The 18,394-nt window shown below is 48.8% G+C and overlaps 2 protein-coding genes across 2 annotated transcripts in view; one reads left to right on the top strand and one right to left on the bottom strand.

Annotated features, from left to right (window-relative positions):
- Nucleotides 1-770: 770 nt before the first annotated feature.
- Nucleotides 771-10,986, bottom strand: LOC122429324 (translation initiation factor IF-2-like). The gene is made up of 5 exons (XM_043449556.1): nucleotides 10,916-10,986; nucleotides 10,143-10,730; nucleotides 5,701-5,708; nucleotides 3,702-3,789; nucleotides 771-3,274 (listed from the first exon to the last, which is right to left on the bottom strand). The coding sequence occupies exons 1-5, from the start codon at nucleotides 10,984-10,986 to the stop codon at nucleotides 3,235-3,237; spliced, it is 795 nt and encodes a 264-aa protein (XP_043305491.1). The 3' UTR covers nucleotides 771-3,234.
- The window catches only part of TWIST2 (twist family bHLH transcription factor 2), a 52,089-nt gene continuing 44,490 nt past the window's right edge, over nucleotides 10,796-18,394 (top strand). Inside the window, exon 1 of the mRNA XM_043462160.1 lies at nucleotides 10,796-11,502. Within this exon, the coding sequence (XP_043318095.1) occupies nucleotides 10,985-11,467 (483 nt within the window). The 5' untranslated portion in view covers nucleotides 10,796-10,984 and the 3' untranslated portion in view covers nucleotides 11,468-11,502. The remainder of the gene's footprint in view (nucleotides 11,503-18,394) is intronic.

Consider the following 18,394-nt stretch of genomic DNA (forward strand, 5'->3'; position numbering starts at 1 on the left):
CTGTCTGCCAATGCAGGGGACGCAAGAGACGTGGGTTCAATCCCTGGATTGAGAAGATCCCCTGGAGAACGAAATGGCACCCCACTCCAGTATTCTTGCCTGGGAAATTCCATGGGCAGAAAAGCCTGGAGAAAGAGTTGGACATGACTGAGTACAGCAAGAAAGAAATAATATCCATTCTACACAATCTCTTCCAGAAAATACAAGTGGAGGGAACAACTGCCAACTTATTTTATGAGGCCAATATTATCTTCATGTCCAAACCAAGGAAAGATGTTACAAAGAAAAACAGCCACATTAGACATAAAAACTCTTAACAAAATATTAGCAAGCTAAATCCAGCAATATATAAAAAGAAAAATTAATCATGTTTAAGCAGACTTCACCTGAGAGATGCAAAATTGATTCAACATATATAATCAGTGAATGTAATTTGCTGTACCAATAGACTGAAAAAGAGAAAACAATATGATAGCTCAACAGATGTAGAAAGAGAATTTGGCAAAATCCAACACCTATTCATTACAAAAACTTTAAGAAAACTAAAAGTAGAAGGGAATTTCCTCAACCTGATAAAGAGAACCAACGAAAAACCTACATCTAATATTATACTTGATGGCAAGAATCTGAATATTTCTCTCCTGCATTTGGGAAAAAGGCAAGGGTTTCTGCTCACAACATTTTTTTTTTTTCTTTTCAGAATTGTATGGTGGTCCTACCCAGTGCAATAAGACAAGAAAACAGAATAAAAGGCAGGTAATAAGAAAGAATGGATGCAAACATTTTATTCATAGACAACATGATTGTCTACATAGATATGCAAAATAGAGAATAAAATTTACCCTTAGAGTCAGTCAGAACGCTGAGCAGCCATTCAGTTCAGTTCAGTCACTCAGTCGTGTCCAAATCTTTGCGACCCCATGAATACCACTACCTAATTCCAGAATATTGTTATCGACCCAAACGGTAAACCTATACACATTAAAGTCACTTCCTATTCCCCCCCGTTTTAAATGTTACTGGGGTTTGTTTTAATTAGGTGAGCTAAGGCACACAGAAACAGATGTGACTGTCAGGAAGCAGGAAATTTTTATACTTACAGATCCAAGGAGAGAGACAGCAGGGCCGCTGGAGAAAATGCCAGGGTGGTCAGGAGGTAGATGAGAGGGGGACGTGTGGGTGGGAGCCTGTATCATGGTCTGTGTGGGGCTGGCAAGGCATGGTGGGCTAGCGAGTTGAGCAGACTTCCGGTTGGAGCGTGAAACACTTTGAGCAGCTGGGTCTGTGAAGATGGACCCGAGTTGTTGGTTAACTGGTCCTGGGGTACTTTAGGGAAGGAACCGTGTTCCAGACAGATGAGCTGGGTCGGTTTACATATCAAAGGGGATGTCCTAAGGCAAGCTGTTTGCTATCTCCAGGAATCAGCTGACTCTGGGAGGGGCAGTCCCTCTCTGGGCCCAGGAGGCCCCAAGAAGTCAAAGCATTATAAAATACAGAAAATGGAAAACATGATTAATACACCCCCTCCTCCTAACCCCTGGCAACTACTAATCTAATTTCTGTCTCTATGGATTTGCCTCTTCTGGACATTTCATATAAATGGAACCATACAATACGTGATTTTTCCCCCCCTGGCTTATTTCATTTTATATAATGTTGTTAAGGTCCATCCATTTTGTGGCATACATCAGTATATCATTCCTTATTTTGAAAGATTTTGTTACATGATGTTGAAAGGTTACTTTCCATTTACAGTTATTACCAAATATTGGCTGTATTTCCCAAGCTGTGTATTGGATGTATTTCCCAATATATCCTTGAGCCCATCTTACACCCAACAGTTTTACATCCCACTCTCCCACCCCTAAATCTCCCCTCACCACCCCCACGGGTAACTTCTAGCTCGTTCTCTAGATCTGTGAGTCTGCTTTTTTGTTATAGTCACTAGTATGTTATATTTTTTAGATTCTACATATAAGTGATATCCAACAAGTACTTCATTCTTTTTAAAGACTGAATAATATTCCACTGTATGGCTACACCACGTTTTGTAAATCCGTCCATCCATCAGTGGACATTTGTGCTGTTTCCATGTTTTGACAATTTTGAATAACTGTTATAAACATTTGTGTACAGGCTTTGCTGAACACCTATTTTCAATTATTTGGGATATTTAGTACCCAAGGGTGGCATTGCTGGGTCACGTGATCATTCTATATTTAACCTATTGAGGAATCACCAAACTGTCATTCGGGGTTGCTGAGCCATTTTACACCCTGATCAGCAAGGTGTGAGACTGCCAATGTCTCCACATCCTTGTTACTCTTGGTATTCTCTGGGTTTTTGTTGTTGTTTATAGCCATCCCCAGCTGAAATTTCATACATTGTTGGTGGGAATGCAAAATGTTCCTGCCACTTTGGAAAACAGTTGAGCGGTTTCTTCTTAAGTATCTACTTATATAGGATTCAAGAATCCCACTCCTAGGTATTTACCTGAGAGAGAAGAAAAAGGACTTAAATGCAGCTTTATTCATATCACCAAAAGCCAGATACAACCCCCACATCCATCAGCTGATAGATGGATGAACAGACTATAGTTTCTCCATATGACAGAATACTCAGCATGCATGCATTGTGGATGGATCTAAAAGGTAGTGTTCTAAGTGTAAAAAGCCAGACACAAAGGGCTATGTCCTGTATAACCTCGTTTTTATGACTTTCTGGAAAAAGCAAAACAGGCACATAAATTAGATCTGTGGGTGCTGGTGGCTGGGGAGGAAGAGGTGATTGACTGCAAGGGGCATAAGGGAATTTCCAGAGTGATGGAAATGTTTGCACTGAAGAGGTGGTTCCACATTCATTAAAAGGCATCACATTTTAAATTCAAAATGGGTGCAGTTTATTGGGGTAGGTGATTGGTGGGCTACAGTCCATGAGGTTGCAGAGTCGGACACAACTGAGCGACTAAACACACACACTCATGCCTTCACAAAAGGAGAAAGAGACCCAGTTCTTCATTCCATAACTTAGAACCACTTTCCTGCTTGAGTATATGGAATATAGTTGCTTATCGGCTGGGGGTCTCAGTGTCTCAAAACACACAGCAGAGGAGTCAGGGGAGGACGTGGGGAGGGCAGCTGGACCATTCTCTACCCACCCCAGTAACAAGAGCTGGCAGGCTGGCTTCTGTTCTTGCTTTGTTTTCTTTCTTAATTGACGTAACCAGCATCTTTATCATCTTCTCTCCTCCTCCTTCACCTTGCTCTTCATCAATCTGATCAGTAAGAAAACATCTAGTTATTTGAGGCTCTCCCACATTGCCGTTATTTGAATATTAGTATATCCAAAGACTTTTCCTGCGGGATTTAAAAAACACAATATTCCAGAGTTTTTACACAAAGACTGTAAAAATGGAAAAGGAGTGCAAACATTTTCCTCTTCAACTGCAAACCTCTGTACAGCCAAAAATATAATTGATTATGATCCAAGCTGTTCAGCCATGAGCCAGCAAGCCACAGATTTCAGAACGGATCCAGAGTATAGAAGTCACACCCAAAAGTTGTACCATGTATGGGCAAAATACTTCCTGTGTGGCCCAGGGAAATAAAGGTGACACCTCCCTCCTTTGTTATCAGTGTTCATGAGTTGTTCCTCAGTGGGGGAAGGGGGAGCATCCATCAGAAAAATAAAACAAAACTCACTTTCCTCTATATCCAGAGTTCAGATAGCATCTCCTCGGAGTCAGGTGTGAGGGCCTCTTTGAAGAGGAGGAAGGAAAAGTCAGCAGATCTAGGAGGGGGAAGGCAAATTGAGGGAGAAACCTGGAGTGGACTCAGGACCCTACCGGCTTCTGACCAGATTTCCACCCAAAAGGAGGGAAAAGGGAGGTATTCTTGGTTGTTGTTTACCCATCTTCCCTAAAGTACGAGATAAAGAAATGAAGCAGGAACCGAGAGTCAAGTAAAATAATTAAAAATGCTTAAAAAAATGTGTAGCCTGGGGAAGTTCATCTTGCCCTTTATCCCTACGTAAACACACACACACAAACACACATTTTCTTCTTTAAACAAGGGCAGCCAATCACTCTGTCTCCCGGTCACTTGGGAGAGCCCTGCAACCCACTTCCTCACCGCTCTGGTGACCTCTATAAAAGAGAAATTTGCCATACACCCTGAAGTGTTTCCCCTAGAAGACTTCTTTGATGAGTTTTTATATTTAAGATATAATCAGAGTTTTAACGCGCACATTTAATTCCACATGTGTTCTCTAAGACATTCTAGGTCGAATTTGTTATGTTTATTTAGATAAGTGTTCAGGACCTTATCGAATTTTCAACTTGCGCATTTCAAGTTTTCCAAAGAACATTTTGAAACACGTATACAGTTTTAATTTAAGATCTGCTAAAACTCAAAAGTGTCATGTGGAAGGGAGACCGTAATTTCTAATTATAAAGTATTGGGGACGATAAATTCACATGACCTTTTCAGGAAAGTTTATGACCAGGCCACAGGAGGGCAAGGACTTTATGAGGGGTCAGGGCATGTGTGGTCACCAAGGCTCCCCTGCACATTACTTAGATTAAAGAAAATCAGAGTCCCTAGGTTCTGCAAGTATCCACCCTGCCCCCTGCCTTTCTAAAACTCCACAATGCATCCAAGTGTGACAAGAAGCTTAAGTTCCCAAACTTGGATTTCAGTTTCTGAAAACAGAGCCTGGACACTGTCATGTTCAGGGAACCTCAGGAATCTTTCACCCCAACCTGTTGTTTCACAGAGGGGCAACTGAGTGCCACGGAGAGGAAGACCCTAAGCCAAGTCCCTAATCCAAGGACTAACCTTGGCCCTAATGCTGGTCAATGACAGGACATCGAATCCTGACTCTTCCTCAGAATCAAATCCTGAAGCCTCTCTCCTAAATCCCTCCTCATCCTCCCCACCTCATGGCTTGCCTTTTCCTGATTCCCTGGTCCCTCGGTTCCTGGTCCCTCGGTTCCCTTGTCCCTTGGTTCTCTAGTCCCTTGGTTCCCTTGTTCCTTGGTTCCCGGTCCCTTGGTTCACTAGTCCCTTGGTTCTCTAGTCCCTTGGATCCCGGTCCTTTGATTCACTAGTCCCTTTGTTCCCTGGTCTCTTGGTTCCCTTGTCCCTTGGTTCCTGGTCCTTTGGTTCTCTAGTCCCTTGGTTCTCTAGTCTCTAGGTTCCCGGTCCCTCGGTTCTCTAGTCCCTTGGTTCCCTTGTTCCTTGGTTCCCGGTCCCTTGGTTCACTAGTCCCTTGGTTCTTTAGTCCCTTGGACCCCGGTCCCTTGGTTCTCTAGTCCCCTGGATCCCGGTCCCTTGGTTCTCTAGTCCCTTGGTTCCCTGGTTCCTTGGTTCCTAGGTCAACTGATTGGGCTATTTCAACAGTTTCCCAGTTGGCTATCACCTCCCAAGTGGCTGTCAACTTCTCTCAAAATAAAAGTTGGTCATCACATGTTTCCTTAGAACACTGCTTTGGTCTCCATCGCCTTCAGAAGGAAATCCAACCTTGGTAACTGGTCTTCTGAGACTCTGGAGAGCCTGGCCCCAACCTTCACCCATGGTGCCGCTGCACCCTGCATTGTACACGCCTTGCTCATGGGTCCAGCGTCTCTTCCGGGGGAACCTACCCACTATCAGGGCCCCCAGGCACATGGTGGAGTCCAGCCAGATGGGGTTTCACGCTCACCTTTTATGCTGAAGCAAGAGGAGAAAACTGTGTCAAACCAGCAATGCCACCCCAGGGGGATACAACCCTGGAGTGTGATGCCTGTCACCCTGAGGCAGAAGGGGGAGGCCCCCTTGCACCAAGACAGAGTGAGGCCCACACACAGAGGGAAGCACAGCTGAGGGTGGAGAGGGCACAGAGAGATACAACATCACTGAAACCCCTGGATCCGGCTAAACCTGCAGCCCGCTGGAGCCTGAGCTCCCCAAGTAGTGAGCAAATTCTTCTTCTGTTAAGCAGGTACAGGCTGTGTGTGTATTACCTGCAACCAGGAGAGTGCTGGCCACCGATCTTCTGAGCTCCCAACTGCAGGAGCCCACCCACAGTGGGGACACCCATGCCTCCTTCACCCCGTGGGTCTTCCACATCCTCACGTCTCCTGGTGAACTCACTCACCCTTTGCTGATGTCTTTCCCAGCCTCCCTGACCTGCCGTGTTCGCCCATCTCAGCTGGGGTTCACCACTCCACCACACCCCTCGATGTGCTGCATCGTGAGGTCTCTGTTATGTGGTTCCTACTCCCCTTCTTAGCTCTGATACTAAGAACAGAGTCAGTGATAGTTTAAAAGGCCTGCATCAATACTCTTCTGTCTTCTGTCTATTTCTCTCCGCAGTGTACAACAAAGTGCATGTTTTTATTAGAGTGTGACCACAAGTCATATTATCTCTGCACCCATCAGAGTCAACAGGATCTGCTGGGCTCCACTGGAAAGTGCAAAGTCTGAAGAGCAGGGTTCAATGGTGAGGGGGAAGGAGAGGGCAGAAGATGTAAGTAACAGATTTTAAGATTAAAAACCAACAGGACAGGACAGTGAGAACTCAAAGGAACTATTTGAAAAGGGTGGGGATGGGGAGAGAAAACAGCCTGCCTGAGTCATGAATTAAAGCGAAGCTCATTAAAGTTTGGTGCTTTCAAACTCTGGTGTTGGAGAAGACTCCTGAGAGTCCCTTGGACTGCAAGGAGATCAAACCAGTCAATCCTAAAGGAAATCAGCCCTGAACATTCTTTGGAAGGACTGGTGCTGAAGCTGAAGCGCCAATCCTCTGGCCACCTGATGCGAAGAGCCAGCTCATTAGAAAAGACCCTGATGCTGGGAAAGATTGAGGGCAAGAAGAGAAGGGGATGACAGAGGATGAGACGGTTGGGTAGCATCAACAACTCAGTGGACATGAGTCTGAGCAAACTCAGGGAGGGAAGCACGGCGTGCTGCAGTTCATCGGGTCGCAAAGAGTTGGACATAACTTAGCGACTGAACAACTCCTAGAACCACATTGGACTATAGCTTCTCCCAGTCCACCGTGGTTTGTAAGCTCTTGTGCAGTGACAAGATTCCAGCAAGACCAGGAGTCACAGAAAGCTCCTTGCTCTCTGGTGAAAATGATGCACCATGTTTACCTTGTCCAAGTCTTGCTCCAGCCCTTAGTTAAGCTATTTCTTCAAGGAGAGACCATAAACTGGACGCCAGTGGTGCTCACTGCCCCTGGGTCACTCAATGCGTCTGTGTCTTTTCAATGGTCAGGGTCAGCAGATGCATGATGTAAGAGGAAGTACAAAGTGAGCTCATATTGATATTTCCAGCAAATTCCAGCGTGTCCAGTAAGACACGCTCTTACTTCTTTCATTGTATATTTGTATCTCTCTTCTTTTAGGCTGGAAATCTTGACTCCCAAAGATGCAAACATAATAACTTGCTTTAGCTCACAGTTTCAGAATGACAACAGCGATACCGTCACTAGGAATATGAATACCGAAAACAGATTCAGACTTGATTCGCTTCTTTCCTCTCTCCTTTGCAGTGTACCCCTGAGTGCATGCAGTAAAATAGCAGCGTTTAAAGTGATCTTTAATTATTCCTGCCTGCTTGGGTAAGCCACCAAGATGATACAAAATTAGGTACATCTGTCTGATTTTGCATTTGACTTTTTAGGGATTTCTATTTTTTCCTCATTTTGGTTCAATTTTTAAATAATTATGTGGAACATTTATATGCTTCCAAAGTAGAATCTACAGAACAAGGTTTATGCAGAGGAGACTGGCTTCTGTCCCAGAGTCCTACACTCTCTTCTCTCTTTCCATTATTTTCAGGCCACTGTTGATCTTTTCAGTGTTGTTTTTCAATTGAAAATTGGTATATATATTCCATGTGAAAAAAAAAAATCATAGTGTGAGTTAGTTGTTGATTTGATCTTAAAGGCATTCCTAAATGTGTGGCAAAGGCCTGAGTTATCTCACATTACGAGTGAGTGTTGTCAAGAAAACTAGGCCCCCTGGGGAGAGCCCTGGTGTTTGTCTTCCACACCCCAGTCCAGAGTGGGGGTGTCTTGGGGTTCTTTGGCAGAGAACAGGGCCCACACTGTGGCTGGTTTATGTGGGAAACAACTTATTAGGGACTATGACATAATTGCAGTGGAACTGAGGACAGATTCTAGGTAGAGAGTTTTGGACGGACTTGCAATCTGCAGTGCAGACGTGGAGCCCTTGCCTCTCGGTACCAGGAAAACTGGTTCCAGAACCGGGCTGGAATCGGGGAGCGACTACCACTGCCATCTCTGCCAGCCCCCCGGGCTGCTGGGTTCCGCTCCAGAAAAGTGACGCCTTCCCTCCCCTCTAGATGTGACCAGACACTGCATTACCAAGAGCAATCAAACACCTCCACCCTGGACAGGGGCAAGCAGAGCCGCAGCCCTCTACCCTCCCACACCCCATAAGATGACATCTTGCAGACCAGGGCCGCCAAAGGTCGCGTGAGGTCCTTTGCAGCCTTTCATCCCCTGCGATTCAGGAAGGAAGAGCAGAACAAGGATGTAAAGGAGAGTGAGCACCCGTTCACCACACCCACCACGTGCAGAGGGAAGCATGCTCTTAAGCCTTGTTGTGCTAAGACTGGCACCATGGCACCCCACTCCAGGATTCTTGCCTGGAGAATCCCATGGACAGAGGAGCCTGGTGGGCTGCAATCCATAGCGTCACAAAGAGTCAGACACAACTGAAGCGACTTAACACGCATGTGTACAAGGCAAGGGTACAAGTGTTATAATGCGGGCTTGTCCTGTGCCCTCCTGAGCGACTTTTCAAGGGGAAATTTTTAAACCAGATTTTCCTACAGGAGAATCTTCCCTGTAGGCAACAGTGTTACTTGGACATCAGTTATCAGTCCCTCACAAGCCCACTCCACCTACTGCGACAGCTTAGGTAGATGACTGGGTCACAGACCCTAACTTCCAGACACTATTCTCAGGCCCAAGCGCAGTGAGACTGACAGCCGGGTGGAGCAGGCTACCAGGCCGACTCCTCTGCTCCTTAGACCGCCAGGTTCAAGGGCAGGGGGAGGGCGGAGGGATGTCTCTGGACTTATCTAAGCTGGGCGGAAGCGGCGCTCTGGCGCTGGCTCCCCATACTGAGTGAAAGAGGGAGGTTAGGAGCAGCAAGTCCTTAATGTCTCCGAAGGCAAACGTCCCCTCTTAGAGGAACCAAGCCTCGGGGAGGCTGCGGCCCTGCGAGGCCAGATCGCTCCCCGGGCCTTTCTCGACCTCTCTTTTGTTCCTTAAGTTTTTCATTTAGACTTTTTTTTTAAAGAGACAGGGAAAGCGCTGCTCTGGATAATGTGAGGGCCATAGCAGAGCTGGAGAAGGGGGCGGGCGGTCAGGCGAGGCGGACGGAGCGCGGCGACTCCCAGGACGCTGCAGTCCTAGGACCCTGCGGCCCCTGCAAGCCCACAGCGCGGGGACGCGGCCGCGTTGTGCAGGGCCTCGCCCCGCTGCTCTGCCCCGCAATCGCCGGCTGTGGGGGCCGCCCTGAGCCGCCCGGCCGCAAGCGCAGCCCTCGCCCTCGGGTCTCCTAAAGCTGGGGTCGCGGCCCGCCTAGGAGCAGCCGAGGCCGAGCTCCCCCGGCCCCGAGTTCAACCGCAATAAAAGGGCCCAGCGCGCCCTTGATCACGCGGCTCGCCTGACAGCCCGCTCAGGCCCGGGCCTAATTGAGCCCGGCTCACCTGGGAATAGGTTCAAAGGCATCCAGGCCGTAAACCACCTCCAGGCCCCGAGCCAGAGCCGCCTGGCGAACAAAGAGCCCCCGAACCACTTCAAACGCGCCCGCGCTCGGCGTCCAGATGGCGCGGGGCCGGCGGCCCCCGCCCGGGTCGCCCGCCGAAGCCGGGCCGGGCCCCGCGCCGCGGCCGCTCGGGCTGCCCGCAGGCGCCCAGCGTAGGAGAGGCCGGGCGCCTCCCCAGACCGCCCTCCGTCCCCGGCCGATTCGCAGAGGGGGAGCCCCGGGGCGGGGGCCCGGCCCCGCGGCCTAGCCGGCACCTTCGCCGGGCTGTCTACCCCGGGCTGGGCCAGGCAGGTGGGCTCGGTGGGCACGGGGCGCTCCCGCGGAGGCGCGCGCTGGCGCTGAGGTTTCAACGTACTTAGAAGGACCGCCTGCGAAGGGCGTCGGGGACCAGGGCTCCTCTGCAAGTTGGGGTGAGACACTCCTCCATATAACAGCTGGGCAAAGCGGGCCGCGCGTCTCCACGGATCCCCGGGGCGCGGCCGTAGGTAGCCGCATCCGAGTGTCAGCCCGCCGGCGGACGGGGCCACTGGTCCCGCACGTCCCCCTCCCCTGGCCGAACGTGCGGGCCACCTCGCCAACTCGCTGTGCGCCCGGGGACGGGCAAGGCTCACACTGGCCCGGGCGTCCCCGGGGGCTCCCCGCCGCGTCCTCACCTCCTGAGAGCGCATCTAGGGTAGGACTTGCCTCCCACACCCCTCGCGCCGCGGGAGAGACCCCGCAGCCCGGCGGGGCCCGATCTCCGGTTAAGGAGCAGACAAAGCGGGATCGGCTGAGCACGCGGCTTGGCCGGAGAGCGGTCAGAGCCCAGGGTGGAGGCGCGGGCGGCGCGCGCGAGGACCCGGCAGTCCCCGGTGCCCGCCGCGGCCCGGGCCGCAGGGGGAGGCAAAACTGAAAGTGCCGCGCCGGGGGGCGGGGGCGGCCGGCGGAGGCCCCAGAACTCGTCCTGCCCCCGGTCGCGGCGACCAATCAGCGCGCCGCCCTCGCTACTGACAACTATTTAGCAACCCAGCCCGGCTAGGGTTTCCAAAAAAGTTAGAATAACTTCCTCTCCCGGAGACCTCGGTTTTGCACAAGCCGGCCTTGAAATCAGAGCCTTTCTAGCAACTCGGGGAGCGTGTGCTCGGCGACCGCGGGCTTGGCCAGCGGCGCGCGCTCTGCGCCCGGCGCCCCCAGCCCCTCGCGCGCCGGGCGGGCGCCATGGAGGAGGGCTCCAGCTCGCCCGTGTCCCCCGTGGACAGCCTGGGCACCAGCGAGGAGGAGCTCGAGCGGCAGCCCAAGCGCTTCGGCCGGAAACGGCGCTACAGCAAGAAGTCGAGCGAAGATGGCAGCCCGACCCCCGGCAAGCGCGGAAAGAAGGGCAGCCCGAGCGCGCAGTCCTTCGAGGAGCTGCAGAGCCAGCGCATCCTGGCCAACGTGCGCGAGCGCCAGCGCACCCAGTCGCTCAACGAGGCCTTCGCCGCGCTGCGCAAGATCATCCCCACGCTGCCCTCGGACAAGCTCAGCAAGATCCAGACGCTCAAGCTGGCCGCCAGGTACATAGACTTCCTCTACCAGGTCCTGCAGAGCGACGAGATGGACAATAAGATGACCAGCTGCAGCTACGTGGCCCACGAACGGCTCAGCTACGCCTTCTCCGTGTGGCGCATGGAGGGCGCGTGGTCCATGTCCGCCTCCCACTAGCGCCGCGCCACCCACGTCCGGACCGGCGCGCCAGGGTAGGTGCTGCGCGCGCGATGGACGCAGGCCCGCGGGCCGCGGCTGCGAGGATGGGGTGCGCCTTTCGTCCTAGCCAGAGATGGGGGTCGGTCGGGAAGCTGCCAGGTCTCAGGGGCACCCCTGTGGTTTGGGGCGAGCTCCCAGGCAGGGTGTCGGTCGGGAACGGGCGGACTGGCGACAGTCGTTATTTTCCGTCCTTGGTGCTGTGGGAGTGGTGGGTAAGGGTCTGTGGTTGACCGTCGGGGGAGTGGACGTCAGAACTGCCTGGAGCCGGCCAGCGGCAAAGGTCTGAGGACCAGTTGTTCTTTGCGTCCCTCGGAGCAGAGGCCGCCCGTGAAGTTGCCGGGCCGGACGGTGGCTTCGCCCGGTTCCCGGGGAGAGGCAGCGCGCTTTCGTCGTGCGGACACCCAGTTCTCCTTGGCTGCTCGTGCAGGTACCCCGGCCCGCGCCTCGGGGACCCGGCCGTCGGCGCCCTGGCTGCCCCGGTGGGCGCAGAGTTGCGGACCGACGGCGCCTCGGTTGGCCTGGCGAAGGCGGGAGGACCCTGCCTCGCGCGGGCGGCGCCGGGGCCAGTGCAGCCCGGGAGCCGAGGAGCGTCCGCATCGGAAAGGCGGAGGACAGGGCCGAGGCGGAGGCGCGGAGACCCGAGCGTGGAGGCCGAAGGCAGACATCGCCGCAGGGAAGCCCGGCTGCCGGCAGGCAGGTGGAGTGGACCTCGGAGCTGGCGGGCTCTGGCCCCAGCTCTAACCCTCGAGAGTCTGGGTGGGGGCCGAGCATTCGGTCCGAAGTGTCCAGGCTGGGAAACAGGTTTGCTGGGGGGAAAGGGAGGCGAGGCGGTGCCGCGGGGGCCTGCGCGGGAGCCCGCGAAGTGCAGCCGCTGAGCCCGGCGAGTTCCCGCTTTCTCTAGGGGAGCGCTCGGGGCGTCCCGCGCCGGCCCCTTTCACCAGGCACCTCGGGAGACCCCCAGACCGTCCCTATCCGCGGAGATGCTGTCCTGTCCCTTCCAGAACGCACTGTGACCGTGGCTCTTTCTCGGGATGGAAGGAAGGGCTCGCGATTTTTGGTGGGGAGAGGGCCGAGTTAAAAATCCGCCCTTCTTGGTCTGTTGGGCTTTCTCGCTCATCTTGCAGTGTTTTTCTTCACGTCTCCACTTAACACAGAAGGAATTTAGATTAATCACGGGCATGCAGCCGCCCACTCTCCCAAGCATATCCACTTCTTTCCTATGTGCTCTATAATATCTGCACATGTTTTTGCTGTGGGGCGGAAAGGCTCCTCTAGCACAGGTGGATTTTATTTTATTTTTTTTAGTTTTCATTTCTGTGCCACTGAACATTCATTTGTGAAATAGGCCCCTAAGATAATAATCATTTTATAGGCTTTTTCTTTTTTTAAAGAATTTTTAGTAGAGAGTCACTTACGGGGATCTTCTCCGATCTCTGTTGAAAGCAGATGGAAAATGTCTTAATCACATATTTTCCCAGGAAAGAAAGTTTGGATTGGCGAGTACTAAAATGCTACAGTGGGATAATACATTAATTCTGGTTTTTGCTGCCTAAATTATGAGCGTCCATTAGTTAATTCCATTTACCCTTTCCACCATGCATAGTTTATAGCACATCTGAAATAAGAACAAACAGATGAGGAAGGTCATCTTTTTAAAATGTACACATATATAGCCTTGTTTAAGGAAAATGTCAACACAATTATCATTAAGGCTTCCCTCCAGAAAATTATTGAAAGCAAAAGCAAGAGGTATTACCTTAATGCAAGAATTTCTTAGGATCATTTAAGATTCACTTAAAAAGAATTGTATTCCTGAAACTTATCAGACATAGATCACAATTAAGCAGTATATAAACTGAAAGGTATTATTTGTAATGAATAAATGAAAAGCGTTAAAGAGTTTGCTTGGGGGAAAAAATCTGCAAAACGTAAGAGAGAAACACATTTAGCTGGAGAGCAAATGATCTTTGTGGGACCCACTATTTACTTTTATATACTTGAGTATAACTGTCTAGGTCTGATAAAGCAGTTTCCTTAGTAGAGAGATGCCCTCTGTGTACAGTACGAGAAGGGAAATGTGAAAATTGCTGACACACGGATGATTCTGGACTTGCCGTGTTTTTACTATCAGGCGTGTTCAACACACTTTTGCTTTCTTTCCGTTTTTAACCCGTTAGTCTGTATGAGTGTAAATACAGGCATAATTGGTTTGATTTCCTGCAAATGTGGCTTCGTAGATTATGTTAATGTTAAAACATAGGCATATGTATTAGTAAAGAATTTCTAGACCTTCCCATCAGTGGTAGGAGATTTTAGTGTCTGTTGAGATACATGAAAAAGTCTGTGTTTAGATGAGTAGCAATGCTATTAAATGCCGAAACTGTCCCTTAGTACAAAGAGACACAGGAAATGTTGGAGTCTGGCTGGTGCTAACATTTATCCTGACCTTCTTCTTTGGCCTGGTGTTTAAAAAATGCAAATACACAATAAATCAGGTATCTTTGGACAGTCCTCTGCGTTCATCTAAGCAGAAAATCTCTAAAGGAGTTTTCTGTTTTCTCATACATGCCTGAGTCCCAGTGCATGGTCAGAGGCACCTGGCTGAGGTGGAACCTGATGGGGCGTTTTTCCTGCTCCCTGCTTCGTGGATAGAGAAGACGTCTCTCTGACTTCAGCACTGTGTGCAGGCTTCCCACAGGTCCCTACTCGCAACAGACGAGCTTTGTTTCCCTAAGAACTTTCAGTTACTTTGGAGAACAGAGGGTGACCCTCTAACCCTCCAGTATGTGTAAGCCTTTTCCTCTCTCCAGAAAACTGACTTCTTGGAGGTACCTGTCAACGGCTACATTCGGAATCCTAGCTGGTCTCGAAAGAAAAGGAATTGCCTATGGAGAATGGAAATGCAAAATCCTAATCGACCTTTTGATTGGTCCTGGGAAGAAGTAGAATGAATGACCCAGCTACTTGAAATATAAACAACGTTTTGTTATAAAACACCCATTGAAAAGATCCGATGTAGGGGCTGACCTCCCTTTCTGGATATTGTTCCCTTAAATGTCTGTAGTTACTCTTTCCATCTTGCAGGAAGCAGGTCTCCCTGCCCATCTGGCCAGAGTGGGGGCTGGAGGCTTGGGCCTTTGAGAGTGACTGTTTGAGGTCACTTGAAATGTAGTTCTTTATTGAGGTTTTCTGAGGGCTATACTCTTTTCAGACAAGTCTTGAGCCTGAAAGAATTGAGTTTTCATGCTCGTTGCTTCTCTATATTTTGGACAGACGGCAGAGATGCCAGATCCCTTTCGCCTGGCAGAAAGATCATAAAGTAAACTCTTTCTGAGCGGAGTACTATAACTCATAACTGCAGTTTAAATCTGGGCTTTAAAAAAACAAATATTTTAATAAGCCAATTTTAAAGGCTGAACTTTTATGACAGTTTTTAAGCTTAGTATTTATATTAATCTATTCTCACTGGTGTCTTTAAAAACCCTGTGAATGTATGCTGGAATGTCTGTTTATGTTTGTGTCTTGTCCTGGGAAAGGATAAATGTGCTGCAAAAAGCAAACCAAAAACAAAACCTTCTGCGAGAAAGAGTTCATGGATGAGGCAATAAAATTCGAAGAAGAGATGACTAAGTTCGTGTAGCCAAGATACAGAGAGAGCCTTAAAGTAGACATAGAATCTAAGGGATACGGACATGGATGCTTTCAAAAGTAAAGCCAAGAAGAAACACTAAGAGCAGAAACTGCTTAAAAACGTATTTTACATGGTCACCTGAGTCTGCATGTGTGATAAAACTGTACAGAATGAAATATGCACACATGTGTGTACGCACACACACACACGGGTACGTGTAAAACTGGTGAAACCTGTATAAGATCTGGAGAGTGTATCAGTGTGAGTCTCCTGATTGTGATATTGTATATAGTTTTTTGAGATGTTACCACTGGGGGAAACGAAATGAAGAATGTAAAAGAATCTCTGTGTACTATTTCCTGCAACCTTGTGTGAATCAAACATTGTCTCAAAATAAAAAGTTTGAAAGAAAAGATATTCCAGGGGACTTCCCTGGCAGTCCAGTGGTTAACACTTTGCCTTCCAATGCAGGGGGATGTAGATTCCACCCCTGGTCTGGGAGTTAAGATCCCATGTGCTTCATGGTCAAAACACCAATGTAACAACAGAAGCAATATTGTAACAAGTTCAATTAAGACTGTAAAAAATGCCCCACAAAAAAGCACTTTAAAACAAAAGAAAAGATATTCCACAAGAATTTTAAAAGTTTCATTCAAGTGAGCAAATTATATAAAGAAGGGTTATGCTCATCTCAGAGTAATAAGTCAAAAATATGCTTTGAGCAAAAATAACACTTTTTTCTGATGTCATTTGCATTACTGCAGTTTTCGGAATATAAGGGGACTGCTCATATTTTCAACATGTAACTATTTAGAAGTGGTTCCTTATCATTTAGAAACAAAGAGTAAAATCCTAGAAATCTGGAAGAGAAATATCAATCAATATATTTATTCCTATGCTAATCAAGAATATATTTTTCAGAGGAATTTTAGGAAATAGTCATAGAAACTGACACAACATTTCCTTGAAAGATACTAAGTCTGAAACTGACAACATTTGCTTGTAAGATACTGTCTACATTGACTTGCATTTCTCTCTCACACAGACAACTGTTCTAAAGCCAATGATTTATCAAAATTATTCATCCAAGAAGTGGAGAGATTGAAATCTTAGTATTTGGAGTCATACACAGTTGAAGGGTGGGGAGAGAGAGAGAAACACAGAGACCCAGAGAGAGAGACAGACAGACAGAGAAAGAGAAAAACAGACAGGTATCAAATCCTAAACTCAGTCATGTTTATTTTACATTAGGATTTGTTTGTTGTTAATAGGGACGTATTTTGTGTTTAGGTTCAGTAGTAAGTCTTTGAATGCAATTTAGTTATATTAAATGAGCCTTAATTTAATGTTTGTTTTGGAGTGAGACACAGTGACATTAACACTATGATTTTCATGCTGATGTCAACTAAGGCACGGTGGGATTTTTCTTCCGTGATTGCTAGCAGTTGTCACGCTAAGGGCAGACTCAAATCAGAAATTGGAAAAGTCAACATGTAACTTTATTCCGACATAAGAGAAATGTTTCATGGTTAGTTGAAAAGAGAGTCATTTTGAATCAAAACAATGTCTTACGTGCTTTGAATATCTGGATTATTTTATCCACAACTCTCTCGTTCAGAACAATGTGACCCTGTGATTATGTGTAAGAAGGGACCTGACCGGGAGAGTTGAGGCATGGTGTCTGTGGAGGCTGTTAGTTATTGCTCAATTTCTTCCCATCACTTTGTTTTCCTGTTATTTGATCAGGGAAAGACTAAGATGACCCAGCTTCTCGTGACAGCTCCTGTGGAATGGTCATTTCACTTTTCCCATCCTAACAGCGGTGCCTCTAATAAAACTGAGCACGTCTCTCCTTTCTTTAGACCAGAATTTCCCGTCGATTGAATGAAGGGCGGGGTTGAACCCAGCGAGCTTTAAGTTATCAAATTCAGTTATTCAGAAAAATACTCCTTTCTTTTTAGCTTATATTCAGCCTTGAAAATAGCCACCTGCATCTTTGAGGTGGGGGGAATGGTCAACTGAGTTGTCTGACAGTAAATCCCTTTTTCTTGCTGTTTATGATGGAGAGTTTGCATTTGGTTTTCTGCACATGCAGATCTGGCGTGTGACTGGCAGGAAAGATTTGGGCAAAGACCTTAATACGTATTAACCCTTTGATGGTGACCAAACATCCGACCCCAACCCTGGGGACTGAGGTTTGTGGCGGGGTCACAGCCAGAGCCTCTTTGCAGAGTCAGGCAGAACAACTCAGAAGGAAACCCGAGGGCGGGCGTTCAGCCTTGTGCTTGGAGAAGGGAGGCGTGGGGAGCCTTTTTCCGACTCCCCGTGGAGAACAGATGCCCCAGCTTTTGTTGTTCCCTGCAGTCTTCTGTCGCTGTACAAATAAAATGTCACACTGGCCTTTCTGTTACTCTCTCTGAGAGTCTCCCTCTCCTTAGAGAGTCAGGAGACATTTGCCTGCTCCAGAGACAAGTGAGGGCTTCTTGAGGGACAGCTTGTAAAATAAACAAACTCCCTGAAAGAAAACACAGGCCCGTAGTTTACCGCGGTGGGTTTCTTTGTGTGTTCCACTTTGATTTAACATCCTGGAAGTCAGAACGCGAGCAGGCAGCGTGCTCTTTCAATCAGGAGACCCAGAAATGGACGTTGAGCTGCTATTTCCTTTCATTAATCTCGGTCCCTTAAGTAGATTCATTTGCAGGGAGTGCAGTGGGATCAGAAGTCAAAAGCCGTTTGCTTTGTTTGACTTTCTAGCCCTGTGGGTGCAGAAGCGCCTGCTCCCTGCTCGTCTGCTTTTAGAACTCAGACGCTCAAGTCCATGGAGGAAGAACAGGGCGAGCTCGCCTGCAGCGTTAGCAGGATCGATCCTTACTGGGTCACTTCCGGAAGGCCGGGCATATTGAAAGCCCTGTTCTTAATGAGACCACCTTGACCAATACACAGGTGCTTATTGTTTCTTTGGGAAATGCCTGCCTTCCTGCAAATTGGAGAGGAAAGGAGGGAGGAAGAACCGTTATTTTCTGTCTCAAGTTGAGCATCACCACATCTCTGTTCACAGGCATCCGTGCGTGCTAAGCCGCTTCAGTCGTGTCTCTTGGCAGCTCAATGGACTGTAGCCCGCCAGGCTCCTCTGTCCATGGGATTCTCCAGGCAGGGATACTGCAGTGGGTTGCCATGCCCTCCTCCAGGGGATCTTCCCGACCCAGGGATGGAACCATTCTGTTCACATAATTGGGTTCAGTTGACAAATAATG

This window comes from Cervus canadensis, chromosome 2 (assembly GCF_019320065.1).
Source record: "Cervus canadensis isolate Bull #8, Minnesota chromosome 2, ASM1932006v1, whole genome shotgun sequence".
Classification (NCBI taxonomy): domain Eukaryota; kingdom Metazoa; phylum Chordata; class Mammalia; order Artiodactyla; family Cervidae; genus Cervus; species Cervus canadensis.